Below are 17,467 nucleotides of genomic sequence, written 5' to 3'. Positions count from 1 at the left end.
AGTGCGGTGACAGGACTGGGTGCTCGGGCCACCCTGGGGGCCCAGGGGCTGTGTGTGGAGAAGGGGCGTGGCAGGAGCCAGCTCCCACGTTCAGGGCCTGGGCCTGGGGGCCATGGTTCACACCCGGGGCATCATGCCCTCGCGTGCCTCATTGTGAGGGGGCACGCCCCGCCCGCTGCCTTGGGGTTTGGGGCAATGTGTGGACACCGGCTCCATTCACATGACCGACTTGATGCTCCCTCTCTTTCAGGGCCCGAGACGATGATCCCACCGGGGGAGTGCCTGTACGCCGGGAGAAAACGCAGGAAGCCCGTTCAGAAACAGTAAAGTATCATTGCTGATGCCTACTGACGGAGGGGAGGCCTTGTGCTTTCATTGGAAAAAGTGAATTTTAGGAAGAAAGCGAGTGAGGCAAGGGTTCTGTCAGGCCTTCCTGAGGGCCAGGCACCCTCAGGACATTGGGGTCTTGGCTGCCGGGCTTGGGGGCAGGACCCTGGGCTGCCTTCCCAGCCCTGATTGCAGCTTAGGTCCGGCCAAGGGGTACCCCCCTTCCGGGGTGAGACTGTTTCCAGCTGGATACACCCCAGTGCCCCAGGGCTTAACCCCAAGTGAAAGGAGACTGGGGCTCATCCTCCAAGCCTCCAGGAGGCTGAGTTGAGGGGTACCCCAGGCGCAACCCCACCAGCCCCGTCTATGGCTGCCCAGTGCAGCTCGGGGCCACCATGAGGGCACCCTGCAGTCATGTCTGTGTGGGCATTGGGTTTCTGTGACCCAGGCCACCCTCCGGCCCTGGGGGCTGTAGGACCCGTGAGAGGTTGACAGGAATGGGGGCCCCTCCAGCCCCAAGGACGGGCTGCAAGACTGGTGAGGCTGGACTTTGGAAAGTGGCTGTCACCTAAGTCAGCTGTGTGGCTTCTGTGACCTTGGGATGGGGCTGGGGGCAAGTGTGCAGCCTAGTCTGCGGGAGGCGGGGGGACAGCAGAGTTGTATACCCAGGGAGAGGTGGGGCAACGTCCTCAGCTCCTCTGCTGTGGTGAGAACACTTGTCTCCTTAGATAGGGAAAGAAAGGACCTGGAGACACAGCTGTGTGCCCTGGGATCCGGGGGCAGGGGTGTGTCCACCAGGACCCAGGGGCCATGTCCACACCTGGGGTCTGAGAGCAGTAACGCACAAACCAGCCAAAACAGTGTTTATCGGGGCAGCTCCCTGCCTCTGTGCACGAGGGGCCGGCCGTGTTTGCACACCTGGCAGTGTGCCTGTGACGTTGTTCCTCGAGGGTTCCTTGTCCAGCAGTTCAGGATGCACCGTGGTGTGTTGGCCCCAGCCCTCTGCCAGCGCCTGCTCAGGCCGTCTCACTGGTGTCTGCTGTGACTTTGGGCCTTGTGTTGCGCTCTCACCCGTCTTTGCAGAGGCGGCGGCTCTGGCCACGCGCTGGCCTTTCCTCGTGGACCGAGCAAGCTCGTTGAATGTTCACGGTGGGAGTGGTGGACACCTCGGCTTTGACTCAGAGCCCGCTCTGCAGCCCCTGCCTGGCCGCACCTGTGTCACCCTCGTGGACTTGGGGGCGTGGGTCAGTGATGCAGACGGAGAGGTGTGCCCCACTGTGCTGTGAGCAGTGAGTTTCCTGCTGAGCTGGGGGAGCTGGTGCCTCAGCCAGGATCAGTAGCCAGCAGCAAGCTATCAGCTTGCAAGCAGGTGAATCAAGGCCAGACCCAACAGGCACGCGTGTTCCTACAAGTGGCGTCGCTCAGGCCAGGAGTGTGGCGTTTGTGACCTCACAGGTGTCACCGTACTGGCTGGCACTAGAACCGAGTCCCGCCGGGTGCACGGTGCTCCTTGGGCTTTGGGGAATGTGGGTGCTTTTCTCAGACTCGAGCCTGGCAGACACGCTGTCTCCTTTTCTGTGACTGTCTGTGTTGACAGCTTTCGCTCACTTTTCTATCGGATTGTTTATGTTTTTGCGCTTTGTGATTTGTGAGGGCTTTTTGTACACTGGGGATACAGGTTCCTGAACGTGTTTCACATACTTTCTGTCAGTTTTTATTTTACTTGTGGTATTCTTTGCCATGCAAAAAGCACTTAGTTTTCATGTAGTTGAGTTTATTAATCTTTTCCTCTGTGGCTAATTTTATGTCACATTTAGAAAGGTCTTCCCTGCGTCAAGTTTAGGAGAATTTTCCTAGAAGATCTTGAATATGCATTTAGAAGTTCTGAGCCCTTGGAGTCTTTCCTGGTGAAAGGTGTGTGTTCTGAGTCTGTTTCTTCTGCCCTGTGGCTGCTGGTTGCTCCCAGGATTTCTGTTGGATGAGCAGAGTTCTCCTCACCGGTTTGTCATGGTATTAGGTGTTTAGGTCTGTGGTTTCAGGGACAGTGAAGGACACGTGAACACACGCACTCAGCTGTGCCTGTGGACATGGCCCTGCCGGCCTGTCTGGGCACCAGCGTCTGTGGGTTGCAAAGGCTGGGGAGGCTGCTGGGGTGTGTACCTGGTGCCTGGGCCAAAGCCCTTGGGCTCTTCTGGGAGTGAGTGTGAGTCCCACGTGCCAGCTGCAGTCCTGCCCCCTCGCCAAGGCTGTGGGCTGTGGGTGGGCAAAGAAAGTCTGGAGCCTGCCAATGGACTGCAAGGTGGAACCTGCTAGAAGCCCGGGTAACAATGTGCTCCCCCGAGGCCCAGGGTGGGCCCACACCAGAGCAAGCAGGGCGGGCTGCAGGGTCCCCACCCCCCACCCCCCGCCGTGAGGGGTGACCGGCCCCCCCCCCTGCCCTCCCTGTCGGGGGTGACCGTGTCCCCGCCCCTTGCCACGAGGGGTGACCAGACCCCCACCCCCGCCGTAAGGGGTGACCGTGTCCCTGCCCCCACCGCGAGGGGTGACCGGCCCCCTCCGCCCCCCACCGTGGGGGGTGACCGTGTCCCCGCCCCTTGCCACAAGGGGTGACCGGCCCCTTCCCCCCCGCCATGGGGGGAGACCGTGTCCCCGCCCCTTGCCACGAGGGGTGACCAGCCCCTTCCCCCCCGCCATGGGGGGAGACCGTGTCCCCGCCCCTTGCCACGAGGGGTGACCGGCCCCTTCCCCCCCGCCGTGGGGGGTGACCGTGTCCCCGCCCCTGGCCACGAGGGGTGACCGGCCCCTTCCCCCGCCGCCGTGGGGGGTGACTGTGGTGGTGGTGGTCCCGTGCTCTGGGGGCAGCACCTTGCGCTCTGAGCTCAGAGCTGTGTGAGCTGCGGGGCTCCCCCTCGTCTCCACTTCTGTCTTCGTATGACTGGCTGTGACCAGAGTGCCCTGGGCTGAGAGCACTCGCTGCACACGGTCTGATCCATGTGGGGACACGAGCAGCTTGAGAAGGCCCTCCTGAAACTGAGGTTAGCGGCTCTGAGGCTCCTTGTGCCTGCCCCTCCTCCTGCGGCCTCACAGGCACCTTGCCTGCACCCCCGTCCTGCAGGCTGGTCTGCACTTCCTGGGACTTTCCACAAAGGGGACCTTCTCCGAGTGGGGTCTTCAGTCCCCTGTGGTGATGAAGTAGCTTCCTGCGTGACTTGTGTGCCATCGTGCGGGTGAACCACGTGTGGTTACTCATCTCAGGTGACAGTCGGGGGGTCCCAGGTTGGGGTGTCACTGGCAAAGCTGCTGTGAACGCTTATGTTTGAGTCTTCAGGTGTGTGCCTTCATTTCTCTTGGGTGGGATTGTGGGTCCGTGTGCAGTCGAGAAGGGCTCAGCTTTCTGAGAATCCTCCAGACAGACGGTTTTCTGAGCAGCTTCGCTGTCCACGCTGCTGGTGGCGGGGCGCGGGGCTCGTCTGCCTCCTCAGAGCACCTGGGTGTCCGTCCTGGTCTCAGCTCCCCGACGGGCCGTGGTGGAGGCTCACCGTGGCTTTGCATTGCATTTCTCCAGTGAGGAACGGTGCTCGTGGCCTTTCCTGTGCTTACCTGCTGTCCACAGAGCTCCTCTGGTAAAGAGTTCGTCTGTCTTCTTATTGGGCTTTTTGTCTTCTTGTTGAATTGTGAAACTTCTTTACTATTCTGGATATAGGCTCTTGTGAATATTTTTAGCCAATCAATCTATGGCTCCCCTTTTAATTTTCTTGATGGTGACTTTCAAAAGTCATTTTAAATTCTTTGAGAAAGATCAATTTATCATTTTTTTCTTTCACAGTATTTTTAGTGTGTGCCCTGAGAGTCCTTCCAGGGTCTCCAAGATTTTCTAACATATTTTCTTGTAAAGTTTTATGGTACATTTTAGATTTAGGCCTACAGTCTGTTTTGATCTAATTTCTGGTATTGTGTGAGGTAAGGGTTGATGTTTACTTGTTTTCTTGGCTGTCCAGTTGATTAGCACCCTTTGTTGAAAAGAGTTTCTTTTCCTGTTGAATCCGTTAGCGTCTTTGTCAAGTGAATTGACCGAAAGCATGTGGCTGTTTCTGGACCCTCTCTTCTGTTCCATTGATCTTTTTCCATCTTTGTCTGAAACCAAACCGAAATGAAACACTTAACTCCGAGAGGATTATGGTCAGTCAGGTGAGTCCTCCGACCCTGCCCTCTGACTGATGATCCCCCGCACGTCCACGTAAAGTCTAGACTGCTTGTCGTTTCTGCAAAAAGTCCTGTTGGGATTTCCGTCGAGGCCCCATCGAGTCCACAGGTCAGTTTGGGGGTAACACCATCTGAACAGTACCCAGCCTCACTGGCTGAATTTCCATTGTTTGTGTCTCTTTGCTCGGCGCTGTTTAGGTGTCGGGGTGTCTCCTGTTGGACTTGTCCCGGGTGTTTTAGGTTTCTGGGCCCCTCACCTCCTCCCTAGTCTCCACCCTGCAGAACTGGGGCTTCCCACCGTGGCTCTGAGCCCAAACCCAAGGTCAGCTCAGAGGGCCTTGTCCCTCCAGTGGCCCCCTCACCCACCTGGTGGGGGCGAGGGTCTCTGCCCTGGCCCCTGGAACCAAAGCCTGGGGAGGCATGTTGGGCTGGCTTTGAGGGGCAGCCGGGCGCTTGGTTTGAGAAAGCTGGAAGGAATAGGGCCTTCCCAACACCCGTATCTTCAGTCAGGAGTGTCCGCCGGTGCCCCGCGGGGTAGGGGTGGGGACAGTTACTGCTCAGTCCATCCCAGGTGTGGCTGGGGGCCTGCTCCCCACAGGTCTGCCCTCCTCTGGCCCCTGTACCTGCCCTCGGTGCTGCTCTGCTTTCTGGGGAGGCTTTGAGTTCTCTCACTTCTGGGCGGGGCTCCCCTCTGGGTGGCAAGTCCAGTCTACACGAGGCTGCTCCGTCTCCCCACATTTCCTGGCTCTGCATTTTGTTAGCAGATGACCAGCGTTGGTGTAGGCACCTCATTAAGGAAGAAATAAGAAAAGAAACTGAAGAAAGTGACAAGATAACCAGAGAATGGGAGAAAATGTGTGTATCTGTTAAGGATCTAGTATCCCAAATATATAAAGATTTCCTACAACTCAAGAGCAAACAACCCAATTTAAAAATGGGCAAAAGGCTCGAGTAGACATTTCTCCAAAGAAATACAGAGATGGCCAACAAGCACGTGAGAAGATGCCTAACATTGTTGGCCATTCATTCATTAAGTTAGTTCAGTCACTCAGTCGTGTCCAACTCTTTGTGACCCCATGGACTGCTGCATGCCAGGCCTCTCTGTCCATCGCCAACTCCCAGAGCTTGTTCAAACTCAGGCCCATTGAGTCGGTGACGCCATCCAACCATCTCATCCTCTGTCGTCCCCTTCTCCTCCCGCCTTCAATCTTTCCCAGCATCAGGCTCTTTTCAAATGAGTTAGTTCTTCCCATCAGGTGGCCAAAGTATTGGAGTTTCAGCTTCAGCCTCAGTCCTTCCAATGAATATTCAGGACTGATTTCCTTTAGGATTGACTGATTTGATCTCCTTGCAGTCCAAGGGACTCTTAAATCTTCTCCAACACCACAGTTCAAGTACAGTTGTTCTTTGGTGCTCAGTTTTCTTTATGGTCCGACTCTCACATCCATACATGACTACTGGAGAAACCATAGCCTTGACTAGATGGACCTTTGTTGGCAAAGTCATGTCTCTGCTTTTTAATATGCAGTGATTTTGGAGCCGAAAAAAATAGTCAGCCACTGTTTCTATTGTTCCCCCATCTATTTGCCATGAAGTGATGGGACCAGATGCCATGATCTTAGTTTTCTGAATGTTGAGTTTTAAGTCAGCTCTTTCAGTCCCCTCTTTCACTTTCATCAAAAGGCTCTTCAGTTCCTCTTCACTTTCTGCCATAAGGGTGGTGTCATCTGCCTATCTGAGGTTATTGATCTCTCTCCTGGCAATCTTGATTCCAGCTTGTGCTTTATCCAGCCCGGCATTAAGCATGATGTACTCTGCATGTAAGTTAAATAAGCAGGGTGACAACATACAGCCTTGACATACTCCTTTCCCAATTTGGAACCAATCTGTTGTTCCATGTCGGGTCCTAACTGTTGCTTCTTGACCCGCATACAGATTTCTTAGGAGGCAGATAAGATGGTCTGATATTCCCATCTCTCAAAGAATTTCCCACAGTGTGTTGTGATCCATACAATCAAAGGCTTTAGTGTAGTCCATGAAACAGAAGTAGATGTTTTTCTGGAACTCTCTTGCCTCTTCTATGATCCAGCAGATGTTGGCAATTTGATCTCTGGTTCCTCTGCCTTTTCTAAACCCAGCTTGTACACTTGAAAGTTCTCGGTTCACATACTGTTGAGGCCTGGCTTGGAGGATTTTGAGCATGACCTTGGTGGCGTGTGAAATCAGCGCAATTGTGCAGGTAGTTTGGACATTCTTTGGCTTTGCCCTTCTTTGGAACTGGAATGAAACTGACCTTTTCCAGTCCTGTGGCCACCGCTGAGTTTTCCAAAGTTGCTGGCGTTTTGAGTGCAGCACTTTAACAGCATCATCTTTTAGGATTTGAAATAGCTAAGCTGGAATTCCATCACCTCCGTTAGCTTTGCTCATGGTGATGCTTCCCAAGGCCCACTCGTCTTCACACTCCAGGGTGTCTGGCTCTAGGTGCGTGATCACACTGTTACACCATCACACAGGTGGGAATGTTATTTTAAAAAGGACAGTAGCAAGTGTTGGTGAGGCTGTGAAGTACGGCTGGTGTGGAAGACAGTCTGGCAACTCCTCAAAAAGTTAAACATAGAATCGCAGGGCCATGGAACATGACTCAGCCCTGAGAAGTAGTGACACTCCGACAGGCTGCCTGATGGAAGAAGCTTGACTGTGTGATGGTCAGTGAAGGATGCCGGGTGTGAGAAGTCTGACTCCATTTACAGAAATGTCTGAACGAGCAAATCCAGAAAGACAGACACCGGCTGTGGCCGCTGGGGCCTGAGAGATGAGAGAAGCCGCTTGGCAGGAGTGTTACTTGGGGGTGAAGAGATGTTTTGGAGCTTGGTGGAGGTCGACAGCTCTGTGCATGTCCTAAATGCCAGCACGCTTTCACTTGAAAGCGGCTTTATGGTACATGAATTACAGGTCAGTCAAGAGAAAGAAGCAGCCGGGGTGGAGCTTCTGCTCTTGTGTGGTTTTGTCTGGTCTTGGCCCCCACGGCCCCATGGGGTGCGGGGTGCCTGGGGGTTTCTGACCCAAAGGACTGTGTGGGACAGGTTTCCACGTTCTTACAAGTGAGTGCATGGTAGAAAAACAGGACCTTCTGGGCCCAGGAGCCCAGAGCCCCTGAAGGCAGCCCCCGACCTGGGGAGCGCGGGCCCAGGGGAGGCGGCCCCTGCCCGACTGGCCTGGCCTCGCTTTCTAGGAAGGAGGTTAAGGAGACGTTTCTGCACGGAGGGGGCAGGGCTGAGGGTGGGTGAGAGGGCCCGTGAGGGCAGCTGTGGCGGGCAGGACGTTCAGGAAGGGCCGCTCCCTCAGAGGGAGGGAGGTGGTGGGGCCCTGGCCTCCCCCTCCTGAGTGGAAGGGTGGGGAGGGGGCACCATGGTGCCCAGGCCGCCTTGCTCACCTTGGCCTTATTAGCACCTTCCTGCCCTGCTGAGCAGGGGGACACAGGCCCAGAGGGGCCACGCAGGCCTAGAGGGCAGGGCCCAGTGGAGCTCCCGAGAGAGCTAAGCAGTGTGCCCAGGGCTGGTGCCTATTGCTACCTTGGCAGGTGTGGTCACAGAGAGGCCACACGGCCCTCCTGCTGGCTCTTCCCTGTCTCTGGGCCTCCCTCCAGAGCTGCGACAGTGGCCGGCGTGGTTGGTGTTGCCGGTGTGGCCGATGTAGCTGGCATGGTCTCTGTGCCCAGTGTGGCCTCCGTGGCTGGTGTAGCTGATGTGGCCAGCATGGCCTCTGTGGCTGGCGTGGCCTCTGTGGCTGGTGTAGCCGATTTGGCCAGCATGGCCGCAGTCTAGCTTGTGCATCTCCGGGAACCAGTGCCTTTTCATCCCGTGAGGCACGTGTTTGCCGGCAGCTGCCTTTGGAGCCGAGTGCTCCTCCTGAGGTCACTGCCTGGGACACTTTCCGCCTGGGAGTCCCAGCCTGACTGTGGTCTTCCCCTCACAGGAGGCCTGCCGTGGGCGCTGAGAAGTCGAACCCTTCCAAGCGGCACCGGGACCGCCTCAATGCCGAGCTGGACCACCTGGCCAGCCTGCTGCCGCTGCCGCCCGACATCATCTCTAAGCTCGACAAGCTTTCTGTCCTGCGTCTCAGCGTCAGCTATCTCAGGGTGAAAAGCTTCTTCCAAGGTAGGACCCTCACCTCTGTCCCCTGGGCCTCACCTGGGCCCACCTGGCTTCCCCGGGATGGGCCTGTTTTCACTCCTTGTCTGGAACCCTTTAGAGGCAGAGAGCAGCTCTGGTGGGGAGGGCGGGCCGGCCCGCCCTGTTTGGCTCGCCTGCCCAGCCCTGGGGATGCTGTGCTGGGTCGGTGCAAGGCAGCTGATGTGTCCGTCGGGCCCTTGCAGTGCACTGGGTACTTGCTTATGTCCAGTGCCCCCGGCCAAGCCTTACTCCTCGCGTGGCCTGGCTGAGCTCTTGGGAAAAAAATGTGGTTATCCCCGGCCTGCTTCAGCAGCCCAGACCGCGGCCATCAGCCCTCAGCCAAGTCTGAACTTCTTACAAAACTGTGCATTTATTCTGTGTCTTTGGGCAGAGGTAAGACGAGTGTTTACAGGGGGCACGTGTGGACACCAGGGGGTGGTGGACGGCAGCCGACTGCCCGCTCACGCTCTGCTCAGGGCTCTGGGAGTCAACGCGTGCACAGCCTCCTGAGACTGAAACCCGCCTAGGGCTGTGGTTAGGAGGGCCGGCCGCTGAGGCTGCGGCCCGGAACCACGGGACCCGGGCCTGTGCAGCGCCGGCCCCGCCGCAGGGCTACGGATGTGTGTGCATCCGACGTGCCTGAGGTGTGGCAGCCACTGTGCCTTGCTGGCTTTCTCGGCCTGGGCGGGCATATTTCCTGAGGACTCAGGCTGCTTTCAACCCCGACGCCCCCAGGGACTCGCTCGCCGTGCCCTCCAGCTGGGCCAGCGCCGACTAGCCTGGCACAGGGCCTGCCCGGCCCTCCCTTTGTCTCCAGGAGCGGGAACCCCAGTCGTCCCGCTGAGGCTGGCCCTGGGAGCCCCCTCTGTGTGAGGACCCTGACGGGTCTGGGTCCCACTCCCGGGGTCCCGTGGCCCCTCCCCTGTGTCCGGCTCTGCTCTGGGGCTGGACCCGTGCTGGGGGCACACACGGCACACTGCGTGGGACTGGCCCCGGTGAGCCGAGCTGTCTCGCGTGGAAAGGCACCTCTGTCCCCGGGGGAGGCTGAGTGCTCAGAGCTGTGTCTGCTGAGCCAGGCTTGGTTTTGGGGGCGGGGAGGTCCTTGCTCCTTGTGATGCCCACCTGTGTCCACCACCACCCCCCACCCCGGCGCATGGGCTCGTGGACATCATAGGATGGGGACATAGGCAGAGTTTTGACAGCTTGGCCTGGGATTCACCCAGCACCAGCCCAGGTTCATCCCCCAGTAAATCACCCAGACCCCCTGGCCCCCCGTGGCTGGAGGCACAAGCTTAGGAGGCATTTTTGGAAAAGTAGGCTTGGAGGGCAGCAGAGAATGGTGGGTGCCATGGGGACAGGAATTCGGGGGGTCACCAGGAGAATTGTGCAGGCTGGAGGGCTTCCAGGAGGAGGCGAGGGGGCGGTGTGGTGTGCAGGCCACCCTCTATGCTGCCCTTGCTACTGCAGTCCTGCACTGAGAAGGCCCCACCCTCCCCAGCTGTGGTCTGGGCCCCTCCCCCAGCACCTGGTGCCCTGCCCTGCTGGTCCCCCTCCCTGCGGTCAGCCCCGAGGCCCCTGCGGATTCCCAGGTCTACACCTCTTGCAACCGCCAGGAGTCCTGCCTTCTCTTGCGTGTCCCACTGGCCCACTTGCAGAACTGGGCCTGAATTCTGCCTGAGTCCCTCCCATGCCCATAATCTCCTGTCCCTCCTTTAAGCACCTGTATTTCCTTGGATCTCGGGTATGGTTGCCCGGGACTGTGACGGGCCCAGGAAAATGGGGAAATTCGAGCATTATGTGGCTCTTTGTGTGAAGTGGGTGGCCACTTTCCCAGCCTCTCTATTCCAAGCAGAAGCTGAAAGCGACAGGTCTACAGGGTTCACATGACGTGTGTGCATGCTAAGTCACTTCACTCGTGTCCAACTCTTTGTGACCCTTTGGACTGTTAGTCCACAAGGCTCCTCTGTCCATGGGATTCTCCAGGCAAGAATACTGGAGTGGGTTGCCATGCCCTCCTCCAGGGGATCTTCCAACCCAAGGATCGACCCACATCTCCTGTGGCTCCTGCATTGCAGGCCAATTCCTTACTGCTGAGCCCCTGGGGAAGCCTTCCAGTGACACTACTTCTAAATTAAACATCAGTACCTCCAGCTGCTGGGACCTGTGGCATGGGGCCCAGGGCATGTGATTCCTAGTCACCGTGGACTCCATGGTTTCTGGATGCTGAATTCTCTGGGGCTTCGGGAGATCAGGGGCTGCGGCCAGCTTTCTGCTTTGGGGTCAGGCCTTCAGGCATCTCTCAGCCCCTCCTGAGTGCCTCCTGGGGAGGGCTCCGTCCCCAGGGCCCTGGTGGGGGCACTGCAGACCCGGCCAAGCCCCTACTGGGGCTGACGCACAGACTCGCTAAAGCTTTTCTGTCCCATCCAAGTACTAACCATGCCCGATCCTGCTCAGCTTCTGAGTCAGAACAGATTGGCCACGTTCAGGGTGGTATGGCTGTAGATAAGCCTTTATCCCTAAGAGGCGGTTACAGAAGTTCTGTTTTACTATCCAGGTTTCTAAGTCTTACTGAAAATGCATCAGGTCTTTAGGTAGGAAAAATGCAAATGTGTGAAACAGCAAAAGCAGTTATTCAGCACTGGTGTGGTCTTGGTGTGGAGTCCAGGGCCCTTGTCTTGGAGCCACAGGCCCTGCTGGTGCTGCCGGTTCTCCAGCCCCATCTGTGCTCACAAAGGAGAAAGCTCTGTGAAGGGATGACAGGCCCTCTCCGAAGGCCTTGGGATGCTGGGGCCTCACGGGCCCATCTTCAGAAACTCTCAGACCCCGATTCCCAGGGCTTGGTCTCCATCCCCACTGAGGGTCCTCCATCCCCCACTGCGGGGCCTCCATCCCCACTGCGGGGTCTCCATCCCCCACTGCGGGGTCTCCATCCCCACTGCGGGGCCTCCATCCCCACTGTGGAGTCTCCATCCTCCACTGCGGGGCCTCCATCCCCACTGCGGGGTCTCCATCCCCACTGTGGGGCCTCCATCCCCACTGTGGAGTCTCCATCCTCCACTGTGGGGCCTCCATCCCCACTGTGGGGTCTCTATCTCCATTGTGGGGTCTCCATTCCCTTTCTGGGGTCTCCACCCCCCATTCCAGGGACCCCATCCCTGTCCCCGGGGTTCCCCATGCCCAGGGATTCCTCAGTGACCCATGTGGACAGCTGGGCCAGGTTTGGGGCTGCTCAGTAGGGGTTTTCTGTTCACCTTCCTCCCACAGAGGCTTCCATCTGCCTTTGGGACACTGAAAGCGGACTGGTCACTCCCTCTCTGGTCACTTCCTCGGGTACAGCTGTGTCCAGCCAGGCCAGGGTTGGTGGCCTTGGAAAGGCTTCGATTCTGTTGTTTCCAGGAGTTCAGGCATCGGCCAGGTGTCTGCCTGAATGCATGGTCCCTCTAAACCAGGAGCAGAGTCCTCCTCCCACACTGAGTCTGATCCCTTTTGCCCCGAGGCAGGGCGATGCCCCATCAGGTCTGCGGAGCCCGCACGCTGCCAGTGGGAGGCCCTGCTGGTCACAGCTTGGGGAGATAATGAACTTGACTTCTGTATCACCCTTTTCTCCCAAGGATTCCCAAGTTGTGATCTTCCTCAAGCTTTACATTTTAGGGGAAATTCTAAACATTTTCCTGAATTCATTCCCTCTGCATAGTTAGAAAAAAGTCGAGCTTAAAAATTGGATCTTAATCTCTGCTTCCTGACTCAGAAATGGATAATTTCATTAAAGCTTCCATAAAAAGTCACCTTTGGGAAGGACATGAACTGGAAAGTTCCAGCCTCCAAGAGTAATAACGGCCTGCAAATTTGCTTGTAGTGTCATGTTTGTGTCAACTTTCATGAATTTTTAAAAGGCAGTGAGCTTATTTAATTACTTAACTTGGTTCTGCGTAGACTGAGGGCTGGTGCTTCTTAGTTATAAACCCTTTGCTTGTACCAAAGAGAGGGATTTTCCACTCTTGCAAGTTTCACTGTTTGCAAAAGGGGAAACTGGGAGCTGATCACAGAAAAGGGAGGAAGGGTGGGTGGAGAACATGAAGGACCCTGAGGGAGCGGGAGCCAGGTTCTCTCCAGGACGTGTGGCCCAGGACGTGAGGTCCCAGCCGCCCAGGCACCCCCTTCTAAGGCCCAGCACTCAGCATTGTGGCATTGACCTGGGCAGGAGACTCTCTGGACCTGGGCTTCAAGGGCCTAGAATGGGGACCAGTGTGCAGATGACCGAGGACCCCCGTCACCCTAGCCTGGCAGGTGGCAAGACCAAGGACCCCCGTCACCCTAGCCTGGCAGGTGGCAAGACCAAGGACCCCCGTCACCCTAGCCTGGCAGGTGGCAAGACCAAGGACCCCCGTCACCCTAGCCTGGCAGGTGGCAAGACCAAGGACCCCCGTCACCCTAGCCTGGCAGGTGGCAAGACCAAGGACCCCCGTCACCTTAGCCTGGCAGGTGGCAAGACCAAGGACCCCCAGTCATCCTAGCCTGGCAGGTGGCAAGACCAAGGACCCCCAGTCATCCTAGCCTGGCCGGTGGCAAGACCAAGGACCCCCGGTCACCCTAGCCTGGCAGGTGGTAAGACCAAGGACCCCCGTCACCCTAGCCTGGCAGGTGGCAAGACCAAGGACCTCTGTCACCCTAGCCTGGAAGGTGGCAAGACCAAGGACCCCCGGTCACCCTAGCCTGGTGGGTGGCAAGACCAAGGACCCCTGTCACCCTAGCCTGGAAGGTGGCAAGACCAAGGACCCCTGGTCATCCTAGCCTGGCCGGTGGCAAGACCAAGGACCCCCGGTCACCCTAGCCTGGCAGGTGGTAAGACCAAGGACCCCCAGTCACCCTAGCCTGGCTGGGATGAACAGAGAGGGGGGACACTCAGCAGACAGAACCAGGAGGGGAAAGCACAGGTTCGGCCTCCAGGGATGATCCAGAGATCCCTGAGTGCTGAGCACCCATCCCCCGCTCACTGTCCGCCTGGCCCGGGCCTGGGGTCAGCCCACCTGCACGCTCTGTGCCGGATGGACCCTGGCCCTGGGCTCGCCTGAGCTGGGTGGGTCTGCTTCACCCCCTCCAGGTGGCAGGTCCACAGGCCCCGCATCCTGAGCTGTGTCTGGGACACGCAGGATGCTGTGCTCCTCTGCGGGTCAGAGATGAAATTCTCCCCAAGACTTAGGGACCTGTGACCCAGGAGTGCAGTGTATGTGGCTGAGCTAAACTGTGAGGTTCTCAGCTTTCACTGACGAGTCATCCTCCCCTGATGAGCTCTGCTGGGAATGAGTGTCTGTGACCCTGCAGAGCACGTCCTAAGGCCTGGCCCCACTGTGCCGGGGGTGGCAGGGGAAGACAGGGCTCCGAGAGGGGCTTGGGGCAGGAGACCCCGTCCCTGAGAATGAGCGCCCCTGCAAGTGGAGGCTCCAGGGGGCCCTCCCCATCGTGTTCTGCGAGCAAGGCGCTCCCGCCTCTGAGCGGCGAGGCATGCGAGGCCTGAGATGCTGAGAGCCGGGTTGGGACCGGACTCTCCTGCCTTCAAGGGGCTGCTCCGTGGATTCCTCCCCAGGGGATGTGGCTGTGGCTGTGGCTGTGTCTCCTCTCCAGCCCTTCCGCTGCGGGAGCCCCTTCCCCCAAGCGTGGACAGCTTCTGAAGGACGGCCCCCGGGGCCTTTCCAGCAAAGGCACACTGCTCTGGGTCATGTCAGGCTGTGTGCACACCTGCCTCTTACCCTAGGCGGGTCCCCTGCATAGCCATCATTCAGAAAGATCACCCCGGATCGTTTTGTGCTGGTTCCACTTCTCCTGTTGTCTCTTAGTTGCCTCTGGAGGCGGAGTCTAGCCCAGGGGAGGAGCAGGCTCCTAGTTCATTCCCTCATTTGTTCACTCCCCTGGTTCCTGAGTCCCCCCAGGGCATCTGTCCCCCAGGAAACAGGAAAGAGCATTGCCTTTTCTCTCTCTGCTGTGGGATGGACCGGGGGCAGTCCCGGACCTTCCCTGTCCCTTCTGGTCATTTAGGGTCTCTCAGTCCCTGGTACTTGTATGATCATCAGTCCAGCCAAACGTTAAATCTCTGAAAGAATTTCAAATGTGAGCCTTCTCGCTGCCTAGTCTGAGGGTCTGGCAGGCAGGGTTGGGGCAGGGGGAGCCTGATGGTGAGCTTTGCTGCCTCTTCCTGAGGTCCTGCCTCACCAGAGCCACGGTTTCTGGCCTTTCCAAGTCAGAGCAGCAGCAGGAAGAAGAGGTGAGGTTGGGAGAAGTCTGCCTGGCGTTGCCGGGAGCTGGCACCCAGGCTGGGTGGTCTTGGTGTTTTCCCAGCTTCTGAGGACCACATGCCTGGGGTGTCTGTCTGTCTCAGTGGCTGACATGGGTCATCCTCTCTAGTCACTTCCTTGCGCTTCCTTCTTTAACACAAGTGTCAGACAGCTGCATGCCTAAAGGCATCCTCCCAGGAGGAGCTAAGATACCCTCGGCCAGTGTTTGGATATTGTGGCCCCACCTGCTCCACAGGAAACGTACGTCTTTGACGGGCCTGGTTGACACATGGTGCTTCTCACTTGCAGCCCAAACGCCTTTGGAGTTCTTGAATATAGAGAGACACCCGGCCCACGGGCCTCTGGAGGCACGTGCAGGCTTCACAGGGCCATCACAAAGCTCCTCTCGCTGGGCGCCAGCAGGGGCGGGGCCCCAGCCCTCTCCTGGCGCGTGTGGTGGGGTGGGACCAACAGCACCGCCCTCCGAGGAAGTCCTCCTTCCAGCCTCAAACATCTCTCACCTCTGACGTCCTCTCTGAAGCCTCGCCAAGGTCATCTGAGGCCAACAGTTGGCACATGTCGTGGGGCCTTGGCCCAAATTCAGGCTGAAAGTTTCACATTAACGGCAAGCTCTAATGCAGGTAAACGAGACAGCGGCTGTGGTCCTCACCTCCCAGGATTTACAGTCCAGTGGGGAAGGTCTGCCACCAAACACACAGACTCTTCCATTTCCGGAAGATACAATGTCGAGTACCTGTAGCCATCAGGCAGATGACATGTAAAATACAAGACGAAATATCTGAAACCTTTAAACATGTATCGCTCAGTTGGCAGGAAATTAAGGAATACTCAAAGAGACTAAAAACTAAGTGCAGTTGAGAACCCAAAGAGAAATTTTTTAAAAACATTTTTAAAAGATGTACCTCCTTTAAAATGCAGAAGGAAGGCAAGGTTTGGGCTGCAAGGAGGGATGGAGAAGGGTGTCAATCAGAGCAAACACTGATGTGTGAAATAGTAATAATGGCATACGGTAAGGGCGAAAAATGAGAAAAATAAAGCCCTGGCCATGACAGCATATAAATTTGGAGAGGGAGATTTGAGTTAAAGATGTCAACATTTCTTGTATTAATTAAATTTGGAGGTTGAGTAACTAATTCTTAATAAAATTTTCAGAATAGTCATCAATACAACAGAAAGGTTTAACTTTCAAAATAATGGAGAGAAAAAAGTAGAATGAGAAAATGTAATTAATCAAAAGAAAAAGGCAGGAAAGAAGAAAAAAGAAAGGTGGAAGAGTGTAACAGATAGAAAGCGTAGAATTCCCAATGTGCCATTAGTTACAGTCGATGTAAGTGGACTGAACAAGCCAACTAAGAGATAAGGATCAGAGACAAGAAACAGAGGAAAACAACAGAATGGGAAAGACCAGAGATCTCTTCAAGAAAATTAGACATACCAAGGGAACATTTCATGCAAAGACGGGCTCAATAAAGGACAGAAATGGTATGGACCTAACAGAAGCAGAAGAAATTAAGAAGAGGTGGCAAGAATACACAGAAGAACTGTACAAAAAAGATCTTCACGACCCAGATAATCACGATGGTATGATCACTCACCTAGAGCCAGACATTCTGGAGTGTGAAGTCAAGTTGCCCTTATAAAGCATAACTACGAACAAAGCTAGTGGAGGTTATGGAATTCCAGTTGAGCTATTCCAAATCCTGAAAGATGATGCTGTGAAAGTGCTGCAGTCAATATGCCAGCAAATTTGGAAAACTCAGCAGTGGCCACAGGACTGGAATAGGTCAGTTTTCATTCCAATCCCAAAGAAAGGCAATGCCAAAGAACGCTTAAATTACTGCACATTTGCACTCATCTCACACACTAGTAAAGTAATGCTCAAAATTCTCCAAGCCAGGCTTCAGCACAATGTGAACCATGAACTTCCAGATGTTCAAGCTGGTTTTAGAAAAGGCAGAGGAACCAGAGATCAAATTGCCAACACTGCTGGATCATGGAAAAAGCAAGAGAGTTCCAGAAAAACATCTATTTCTCCTTTATTGACTATGCCAAAGCCTTTGATTGTGTGGATCACAATAAACTGTGGAAAATTCTGAAAGAGATGGGAATACCAGACCATCTGACCTGCCTCTTGAGAAACCTATATATGGGTCAGGAAGCAACAGTTAGAACTGGACATGGAACAACAGACTGGTTCCAAATAGGAAAAGGAGTACGTCAAGGCTGTATATTGTCACCCTGCTTATTTAACTTCTATGCAGAGTACATCATGAGAAACTCTGGGCTGGAAGAAACACAAGCTGGAATCAAGATTGCCGGGAGAAATATCAATAACCTCAGATATGCAGATGGCACCACCCTTACGGCAGAAAGTGAAGAGGAACTAAAAAGCCTCTTGATGAAAGTGAAAGAGGAGAGTGAAAAAGTTGGCTTAAAGCTCGACATTCAGAAAACGAAGATCATGGCATCTGGTTC

The 17,467-nt window shown here is 55.9% G+C and overlaps 1 protein-coding gene across 1 annotated transcript in view; it reads left to right on the top strand.

The window, feature by feature from the left end:
* Positions 1-261: 261 nt before the first annotated feature.
* AHRR (aryl hydrocarbon receptor repressor) overlaps positions 262-17,467 on the top strand; it is a 78,519-nt gene continuing 61,313 nt past the window's right edge. The window contains exons 1-2 of the mRNA XM_019982723.2: positions 262-323; positions 8,506-8,687. Coding sequence (XP_019838282.1) covers positions 262-323; positions 8,506-8,687 — 244 coding nt within the window. The remainder of the gene's footprint in view (positions 324-8,505; positions 8,688-17,467) is intronic.

Source organism: Bos indicus, chromosome 20 (assembly GCF_029378745.1).
Source record: "Bos indicus isolate NIAB-ARS_2022 breed Sahiwal x Tharparkar chromosome 20, NIAB-ARS_B.indTharparkar_mat_pri_1.0, whole genome shotgun sequence".
In the NCBI taxonomy this organism is placed as follows: domain Eukaryota; kingdom Metazoa; phylum Chordata; class Mammalia; order Artiodactyla; family Bovidae; genus Bos; species Bos indicus.
Note: the sequence above shows the minus strand (reverse complement) of the source record. Positions and strands in the feature narration are given on the sequence as shown.